Here is a 10,554-nt window from a genome sequence, read left to right on the forward strand (position 1 = left end):
CCAAAACCACCAACCAGTTCCTACGATTATCTTCTCTACAGCTATAGAAAATTATTCATTTTGCCCACGGAAAAGTTTATTTACCGACCTAATGATTCTGGCTTCCTTGAGGCACATGTAGCTCAAAGCCCAGTTCACTGTGAAAAACTGTCCTAAAGAAATCTGAACAAAACTGATGCCATTTCACACACAGAATGAAAGGCAGGAAACAAAGACAGGGAGCATAAATGCCATTTCACAGCAGATTGATAGATCACGACGGCTTAGGCCTCGCCTCACGATGGAATACGAAAGTGTATAAAAATAAAAGCAAGAATAAAAATAATATGCAAGTGACAAGAAAGCAGAAGATTTAGTAATATCTTACCTTCCTCAGCTAGGTCCTTGTTAATAACCAGTTTCCCATGTCTGAGATAGTTCAGCACTGGCCCAAAGTAGGTTGGGTCTCTGTCTATTAAATAGGCACCCGTTTCATCCTAGATTAGGAAAAAACAAAACAACAACAAAACAACAACAACTTAACACACACCCCTCCCAAAAAAAAAACAAAAAGAAAAACCAACCACAAAACAAAAACACCAGCACCCCAAACCAACCAAAAATGGCATAAACCCCACAATGATTTGAATGTCCAAGCAGAACTGCAAACTAATAATATTCAGCTTGGCATCTGAACAGCAAGCACGTATTCAGATGTAGCCACATCCCTCAAAGCCAGACTTATTAAAGACATTTAAAGGAATTTAACAATGTAGTTGTAATTGTATCAGAGTGATCACTCCATCATGTACTATACAACTTCTCTTCCTCCACCAATCCCCCCCCCACCCTCTTAGCAAAAGATTAACAACATCGTTAGCATAGAAGATTTAAGTAGTGAGAGCACTGAAAATTAAGGTTAAAAATAACACTTCAAACCAGGAAACTAACATTTTGTTCAGCAACCTGAAGAATCAGAACAAAGGCTACATTCTCACAGAATCGACCGGGTTGGAAAAGACCTCAGAGATCATCAAGTTCAACCCTTGGTCCAACTCCAGTCCATTGACCAGATCATGGCACTAAGTGCCATATCCAACCTCAGTTTAAAAATCTCCAGGGACGGTGAATCCACCACCTCCCTGGGCAGCCATTCCAATGCCTGACCACTCTCTCTGCAAAGCATCTCTTTCTAATATCCAGCCTAAATTTCCCCTGGCAGAGTTGAAGCCCATGCCCCCTTGTCCTACTGCTGACTGCCTGGGAGAAGAGACCAATCCTGGTTAGAACTTCCCTTCAGGTAGTTCTAGAGAGTACTGAGCTCACCTCTAAGCCTCCTCTTCTTCAGACTAAACAAGCCCAGCTCCCTCAGCCTCCCCCCATAGGTCTTGTGTTCAAGTCCCTTCACCAGTCTTGTTGCTCTTCTCTGGACCCGCTCCAGCACTTCAATCTCTTTCCTGACCTGAGGGCCCCAGAACTGAGGGGCCCAGTGAGGTTGAAATATCAGCTTGCCTTTTTTTATTTTTAAAGACAAACAAACCTACCTTCTTCTAATCTCAACATTTTGCTATAAAAAGTTTTGGTTTTGTCTTAGTTCAGCTGTACAATACTCACATGGCACTGAGAACAGCTGCGTACCAAGCAAGGGTTGTATGTGCATCTTCTTAGAAAAAAATCATTATACTGAAGACACAGTTCCTGCCTACCTCATGCAGACACAGAAGGGACAGATCCAACTAACCGGTGCTCAGTTTACTGAACAGAGCACAGCATTTTGTGGAATGGAAAACACAGTTCAAGAAATTCATCTGCATAGCTGATATTTTTGACAATGAGATAAAGGAGCAAAATTGACATTTCCTACGTAATTTAGAGTCCGTGTGTGAACACCTGTGAGCAATGCAGCACTGACACTATGCTGGGCAGAAGGTGAGCAAGACAGACAGACATGTGACAGACACACGGCTCCTCCTGCTGCCGCGTGGGTCACTGACGGCACTAACCCATCCGAATCAACAGGCACATACTGGAGAGATGTGGCAGTACCCCAGACACTTCTTTTATTTATTCTTATTTTTAATATTCTAGTAGTTTACAAGAGATCCTAAAAAAACATCACTACCAACAATCCTGGCTAAACTTCAATCATTCCCCCCCAAAACTACATATGATAGTGATACTGGTTGTTCCACATGATAAAAATTGTACTGACCCAATCCTCTGCATTTGGACAGTAACGCTGACATGTAAAAGGTTTGATAACCAAACATTGATACCTGAAAAATCTCTCTACTTTAAAGTATCTAACATTACTAAAATGTTTCATTGGAAAACAGTGGATGTATTTTCAGGATAATGGATTTAGTTTCTGAATAACTGTGCTTGTCTAGCCAGGGCTGGTATAATGTAGAAATACCACAGTCTGAACCACAAAAAATATAAACTTCTTTCTATAATTACAAGCTAAAGGATTTACACACTTAGAATGTCATTTTAGAAGGAGAGATGTCATATTTTATATAAAATTAACTGTTCAAGAAAATGCTAATATATTAAAACGTGCTGTCAGTTAACCTACACTCAGAGCAGACGGCGCTTGATAAAAGTCTAATCACAACTTCTTCTGATCTAAACTCATAGTCTCACAGAAGTGAAACGATGCACCAAAACCAGCAGATGGATGAAGTGCATAAAATGGTATATTTTAAATGTTCCACATTTAAACTGATTTACATTACCAAACACTTCAAGAATGAACAATCTACAGATACAACCCAAATAAATTAAGTTAGCTGACAAATGCAGGAATTATAACCTGAAAAGTATTATTTAATACAGGAACAGAAACCAGTGAAGTTGGAAAGGAATATCTAAAACCAATAAAAAAGAAACATTGTTTTTTTTTAAAAAAAAGCACAGTCTTGGGCCATCAGTTTAACTGAATTAAGAAAAACATGGGCTTACAAACCTCTAAGTCCACCCGGTTAAGTTAATGAAGTCTCCAGAAACAATATTTTTCAGTAAGATTACTGTATTCTTCTACAGGGCAGTGTTTTCTCACACCAGCCAGCAGCTCCACAGCACCGACACACAGCCGGTCATGGAAGCACAATAACTACGAGCTCTAAAGGAAATTTCAAGTAACAATGGTTACTTCGCTCCTTACACAAAAGGCCCCAAAAATGTTTGGTTTTATTTATTCACTTTATGGATTACAGTACCTGAAATTACTCTTCCCTGAGCAGGTTTCTATACACTGAAGAAACTCCAAGGATCAACGGGAAGGAGCTGCCAGGCCTCGTCTTTGACAGGCACATCACAGCTCATGCCTGGCACTTGTACCAAGTACGTTTTACACACACTGACAGCACCACTCTGTGAAACACAACACAGAATTGCTTTGGTCTTTTACCTATTTTTAACCATTTTCCTCATCCACAAACTATTTTCCACTCTACCATCCCACATCTCACTTTTTTCTTGTTACACTCATTCCTTTCCTAATCACTATCAGGTTTTCTACCTCATCAAATTACCATCTAGCATCTATAAAAATTCTTCGTTTTCACACTGATAAATATAAATACCAAGCATATGTATAATACACCACATACAAATAAAGTGCCATCTCATTAGTGTCAGAGTTAACCTTTCAAGCAACATGTCCTCAAAAAACAATAAAGAATAAAAAGGAACCCAAAAGTCTTAATGTATGGTGAAATAGTTTTTTTTTTTTTTTCTTTTTAAAATTAGTAAATATCAATGGTTAAAGTTTAAGAACTCTGGCTAAATTCTAACAGTGAGCAATGCAAATTCTGTCAATAGGAGTCACTTTAGTATGTAAACTCCACGCAAAATTATGAAGAGATTGATCAATTCGGTGTAAGTAGCCATTTGCTTACCTAGATTACAGATATGGAACACAGGCATTAATTAATGTGCTTCCAAAGAGAAAGATGTGTGTCTTGGGTCTTACAAGCCCGGGATGCTACAGACTAGTGCCAGGGAGTCAGGACCCAAAACACAAACCATTCAGTAAAGAATATTGTAACAATATACAAAGAACGCAAAGAAAAAGAGGCACAAAATTGACTTCCCAGGCATCTTCCTACAAAAAATGCCTTCTCACTCCTGTAGAGTGAGCTGCCTGATTATCCTCCAATGTACACTAAGCACTTCATGTTGAAATCACTAAGAAAAGCCGATTATGCCGGATCTTTAAGGATATTTATGTAAACATAAATCCAATAAAAGCTGACACAGCAATGTAGTCATCTGTTCCACCTAGAACTCTCAAAACACGGGTCGTAAGTCCTTCCACACTTTCAGAATATTGTCAGGATTCGCTTCATCCACGTGCGCATGAAAACACACTGTATTCTCAGGGGTAATGAGCATTTTGGACACTGTTTCTAAAACATTGTTTCAAGAGAAGAACAATAAATTGCACTTCAAATGTGATCTGGACAGTTTAAAGCTGCTGCTACAGTTTGTGCGGACACAACCGCAGCAGCTCCGGGCTGGGTAGCTCGGTTTAACAGACGGTGCTGCGGCCTCTGCCAACTAATGAGGCCCCTACCAGCTCTGGGCAAGTTTGAATCTTCACTGCCACAACCCGTGTGGTATTTTGAAGTCATTTCCCAAGTTTCAGGTGAATCCCACAAATGCCAGGCAAATCTATATTCTAATAAGGTCTTGTTTTTCTCTCTTGTAGGTATGTTTTACACAAAGTGGTGTCAATTTTTGCCAGAACAGCAGCTGAAACTCAAGTTTCCTCTCTATTCATATAGTCTCATCAACCCACATTTCGACCCCACAGGTGTTCCATACAAATTCTGCCACTCTTCGTAGGGATGCTCAAAGCAAATGCTCCAGTCGACTTTGACACAAAAGTGCTCATTAACCACAAGGGTGTTTGTATCTTTACTCGGTTATATTTGTGCATTACATTCTTCTCTCTACCCAGTACTTTTCCTTCCTAGTCCATAAGTCCTGGATCTTTTCCATACCCACTCCTTTTATGAGGGCACCATTTAAAAGACAACATTGCTGAGCTACGGTGAAGGCTGCATTTGTTCATTACCGCTCTCCCACCAAAGTTCAGTCCAAGCTACAAATACCATGGAATTTCAGAGGAAGCTGAATAACTTGCTCTTATATTTGCAGTCCCTTGGTTCAGCATACCATGAAAAGTCAGTGTAGTTCACAATCATATTCCTTCTTCCTTAAGAATAAACCCTTGAGCATATCTACAATCCAAGGATTCCAGGAGACTCAAAATGCACGTGTATTTTCAAATAATTTGAAAAATATTGCCAAAAACATTCAAACGTATTCGAGTTTCAAACATTTCCACTTCAATCTTCACAGAAGCTGAGGCTCGAAGGAATCATAACGAATACCCAGCCTGATCTTAATTTAAAACATACATAGGTCTCAATTTATATACAGTGAAATGTATGACCTTTAGAGAGTAGTGGTGAAACCTAACCATTTTGTGCAAGCCATTCCAATTACTGTCGCTGTTAAAAATATGTACTTTCTAGCCTGGACACCTATAGTTGCACACTCCACCAGCCGGACACCTTTGCAGGCTGATCAGGCTTCGCTCTCAGATTTCCAGTCCCTTGTATGTACTTCTGGACTGAGAAGTCACTCAGCAACTCCGTGCCAAAAAAAGGTTCGCCCTTTAGAATGTGCCGCCAAATCGCACATCTCACGCGACAATCCCCAATCTCATTTAACGTTCTCCCCAGGAGCTGCATTAATACACCAGCTGAAATGGCAGAAATCTATTTCCAGTTAATCATCTTCACTGAGGTCAAAACGAGACCAAAGATTTCTCCTCAAACATTATTCCAGAATGGACACACTCAGAATCCAAACCACCGAGGTTTTAGCTCAGAGCTGTGTGCTCTAACATGGGCAGCTAAAAAGTGACATCATTTACATACACTGAGCAAGTAGAAATTGTGCTAAAGGCAGCAATATGCAGAGAAATACAGTCATATCTGGCATTAAATCTAAATCTGGATTTAGAAATAATTCTCTCACCTACCCTCTATACTTTTTAAATCTTGAGCTAGATGCCCACAACACATTTTTCTCAAATTAAGTGCCGTAACAACTTTGAGCTCTTCTGCTTGGTTTTGTTCCTAGATGTGCAACCTGCCCCCCTTCCTTTCGTCAGCTGGGGCAGCATTAGAGCTTCCACAAGCTGTTTAACCCACCGAAGCTATAAAAAAATATACCTCTTCCTTCATTTTTGCTGAATTACATATCAGATGGAGCGTGATCAGAGGAATATGAAATGTGCCTATGAACTAGAAAATGTGCTTTGTATTATGAGGACAATTCAGTATTAATGTGTTGAAAATACATCTAAAACTTCCCAAAGTGAGTGACTTGAGTGCATCCTGGACAAATTCCCCATGTGGGAAACACGGTATCGCATGTCAAGGGTCGATTTTTCACAGTTCTTTCAAATGCTGCCAGCTCCGATCATCTTGGCTGGCCCGGCCCTCAGGATCCTCCACTCCCCACATGGCCGCAGGGACGAGCGCGTCCGGCAGGTGCAGCAGCACCGGAGCTCAGACACAACCCTCTCACGGTTAAGTTCACACTGGGTGTTTAAAACCCAGGTGATTTTTAGGAAGAAAACACAATGGAAACAAACCCGGTCAAAGACCGGTTGTAATGCGCCGAGCTTTAGGAGGGCGGCATCTTTATCCATCAGCTGCACTTTGTATGAATGACTGTTCGACCAGCACAAAATTGTGCAGCACAGTAGTCACTGTAAATGACCACGTGCAGTTAAGAAAAATATGGCAACTTAGTACCAGGTTAGAGCTCCTAATGGGACTCCAAAATATAAAACCATGAGTGAAAAAACAAATCTCCTACTATCAGATTTTGATTTACTTATATGTGGTAAAAGAGAAGAACCAGAGTCCAAGATGATAACACATATATCACCAATTAATCCTGTGGTAATCAGTTAAGGGCATCTGACATTTCAAAATCAAACCATACAGACAATCTATTGATGTGCTATTGTATCAAGATGATACATTCACAAATTGGTGAGATATCAGGGAAGGAATTTTTTTTCTCTTTAAAGGACATATATGACATACGTTTTCATTCCGAGGTAAAAAAGAAACTGCTTGGATTATGTTTTGCTGTTTACAGGAGATGAAGAATCCAAAGATTCTGAATCAAATCCTTGGAAGAAAGGCTCTATGTGTTTAAGCAATCTTAGGTACTGTAATTAATACACTATGATGGGTAATCTAAGCAGTAGGCCACTTCTGCAAAATCCAAGGTGACAGGTGACTGCAGAAATCAGGCTCTGAATGGCTGAAGTGAAAATCAACGACTACAGATGGTCAAGACAAAGGGACATGAAACTCTGACAATCGTTGTACAGAAAAGACAACCATGGGGCATATTTAGCCAGGAAAGGCTTTGGGTTTTGTACATCAAATTGAAGACATCCAGGTTCATAAGCCTAGAGAAGTCGTCTCTGAATAACGGGATTTTCCACAACAATTTGTAGTTCTCTCTATATCCACTGTTTGCCTCACGTTACTGATTTGCACAATAAGTACTAGCTACAGTTTTATAAAAAACGCTACTCACAGGGACAGGACAATGCAATTTGTCTGCATCTTGCTAAAGCAGTTTCCATTAGACTTCTACATTGGCAAAAAAGGACGACACTTTGTAATATCTAAGCAGCTCAAATAACGTATAGGGCATCTTTCTCCAGCTGTGGCTGCAGCTAGCTTCATCACCTACGCTTTTAACAACCATAACTACAGAAGCCTAGAAACATGTTTAAAAAAATAAATAAAATCAAACCCTACCAATTCATCAAATCCTACCAAATAGCTAAATGACCTTAGCATAAATTTACTATTTGCTGCTACAAGCCAAAAATGTAAGCACAGTAAACCCAAAAATATTTAGGTTAGTAGCCTTGTGAAATTTTTGCATGACTGCAACACCTCGATGATTGTGCTTGTGAAAGATGACGGATTTCATCAGCTGGGGGAAAAAAGGCAGACAAAGACTTAATCTAGAACTAAAGTTTTTCTTGTAAAGATGTGCCCTTCCTCTCTCTTTGGTGACACTGAGGTAGCAAATAAGCACCTTTTTGCAGTGGAAAAAAAAAAAAAGGCAGATCAAAGACAACAAAAACCAACCCCCACACTGCCACACTTCAGGGTATTTTCTTGCTAACTCTGGAACACTATTCAGGTTCTGTTCCTCATCTTTTTAAGCATTTAAACATCTTTTCTGGAATTCATGCATGAGAAAATGAATACATTCACTACTAGTCTCGCTGAAAAATAAAAGTTAAAAACTGATGGATAAGAACCAACTCTCTGTTTTCAACTTGTTGGTTAAATATTCAAGGGTTATATCCTGTTCCCTTATTTTCCCTAAGTGTATTGTACTGGAAGTCCATTTTTGTCCATTATGCTCCAAAATCTCTTTCCGAGCCAGCACATGAATACTTTATACCTGTTACTACATTCCATTCCACAAATAAAATCTTAATCAGTTAACTTTTATTTCCCTACTAAAAATGAGTCAGAATGAACACCCGAATATTCACTATCACCCACCACTTGCAGTCCACGCAGAATAAATAACATTTTACTCAAAGAGTTGCCGACACACAGAATGCTCTGGGTAATGAGACAGGCTGTTACCAAAAGTAGTTTCATCTGGTTCTTGAAATTGAACAAGAGGGTGATGACAGTGCAGAAACAACACGGCATCGTTGCGAGCAGACACTCCATTAAAAGGCTGAAACTGAGTCCGGAGCGACAACACAAAACCCCAAACACGCGAACGATCCCGTGTGTCTCTGCTGTACCGATGAACACCGTGTCGCTCAGGAACCCACCGCTGTGCGCGGAACAGCCGCATCCACCCCCAGCGCCCAGCGAGACCCCCGGAACCGGCCCGGGGGGCAGGGCCCCGGGAACCCGGCAGCGCCGGCCCCGCGGGACCGCGACCCCCGCAGCGGTCCCGGGTAAGCTGCGCTCACCTTGTCCGAGTCCAGGTCGGGATCGGCCTGGCAGAGGCGGAACAGGAAGGACTTGGGGTCCCTGCAGAGCGTCTGCCGAGTGGTCAGGAAACAGGTGCCCCCCACGTTCAGCCGGACCCACTTGCCGGGCACGGCGCCGGGCGGCGGCGCGGAGCTGCAGCGGAGGCAGGGCCCGCCCGCGCCGCCCAGGCCCAGGCCGTCGATCGGGGGAACCGGGAAGTCGCAGTGGTTCTCCGCCGCCATCCTCGCCGCCGCCGGAAGGGTCCGCCCCAGCTACAGGTCCCCGGGGCACCTCCCACCGGAAGCGTCCGCTGGGGACGGCTCCTTCCCCTGCCCGCCCGGCGCCTGCGCTGCAGCGGCCGCCGGGGCTGCTCCCCACCGCTCGGCCGCGGGCGGCCCTTCCCCGCACCGAGGCCGCGGAACCGGGAAGGCGCTCGCACCTCCGGCAGTGGTTTTGGATTTCAGTAAAGCCTTCGATGGCGTCTCTCAGAGTCTCCTCCTGGACAAGATGTCCCGCACACAGCTGGGTAAACACACAGTGCAGTGGGTGAGCAACTGGCTGACGGGCCGGGCTCAAGGGCTTCTAGTAAATGGGGTCATGTCGGGCTGGTGACCAGTCAGAAGCGGGTTCCACGGGGACCTTAGGGCCAGCACTCTTCAGTGTCTTCATAGATGACTTGGACACAGGACTTGAGGGAATACTAAGGAAGTTCAACGATGACACGAAACTGGGGGAAGCTGCCAACACTCAAGGCCAGAGAGGCCCTGCAGAGGGATCTGAACAACTCGGAGAACTGGGCAATCACCAACTACATGAAGTTCAACAAGATCAAGTGCTGGATTTTGCACCTGGGACATACAACTCTGGCTGTACAGACAGACTGGGGGACAAGATGTTGGAGAGCAGCTCCACAGAGAAGGATCTGGGGGTTGAACATGAGCCACCGGTGTCCCTGGAACCAAGAGGGACCCGTGTCCTGGTGCATCCAGCACAGCACAGCCAGCCCGGCAGGGAGGGGATTGTCCTGCTCTGCTCTGGGGCGGCCTCACCTGGAGCACTGTGTGCAGGGTTGGGGACACAGGATAAAAGGATATAAAGCTAGGGGAGAGTGTCCAGAAGAGGCCACAAAGCTGGTGAAGAGTTTGGAGGGGAAGCCGAATGAGGAGCAGCTGAAGTCACTGGGTTTGTTCAGCCTGGAGGAGACTGAGGGCAGAGCTCATGGGGCTGCAGGTTCCTCAGCAGGGGAGCAGCAGGGGCAGGCTGAGCTCTTCTCTCTGTGACAGTGACAGAACACCAGAGAATGGCAGGAAGATGTGCCGGGGAGGGTCAGTGGGACATGAGGAAAAGGTTCTTCACCCAGAGGCGCTGGACACGGGAACAGGCTCCCCAGGGAGGTGTCACAGCCCCAACCTGACAGTGTTCAAGAAGAGACTGGGCAACGTCCTCGGACATTGTGACCTGTGGGGTTGTGCTAGGCAGGGACAGGAGCTGGACCCAATCCTCAGGGTCCCTT

At 43.7% G+C, this 10,554-nt stretch overlaps 1 protein-coding gene across 2 annotated transcripts in view; it reads right to left on the minus strand.

The window, feature by feature from the left end:
• The window catches only part of LOC136108535 (BTB/POZ domain-containing protein KCTD5), a 33,760-nt gene extending 24,446 nt beyond the window's left edge, over positions 1–9,314 (minus strand). The window contains exons 1-2 of one of the 2 annotated variants that reach the window (XM_065850378.2): positions 9,041–9,314; positions 368–476 (exon numbers count right to left, since the gene is read on the minus strand). In XM_065850378.2, coding sequence (XP_065706450.1) covers positions 368–476; positions 9,041–9,283 — 352 coding nt within the window. In that variant the 5' untranslated portion in view covers positions 9,284–9,314. The remainder of the gene's footprint in view (positions 1–367; positions 477–9,040) is intronic. The other variant, XM_065850380.2, reaches the window with a different exon arrangement.
• Between the last annotated feature and the right edge of the window lie 1,240 nt (positions 9,315–10,554).

Source organism: Patagioenas fasciata, chromosome 15 (assembly GCF_037038585.1).
Source record: "Patagioenas fasciata isolate bPatFas1 chromosome 15, bPatFas1.hap1, whole genome shotgun sequence".
In the NCBI taxonomy this organism is placed as follows: Eukaryota; Metazoa; Chordata; class Aves; order Columbiformes; family Columbidae; genus Patagioenas; species Patagioenas fasciata.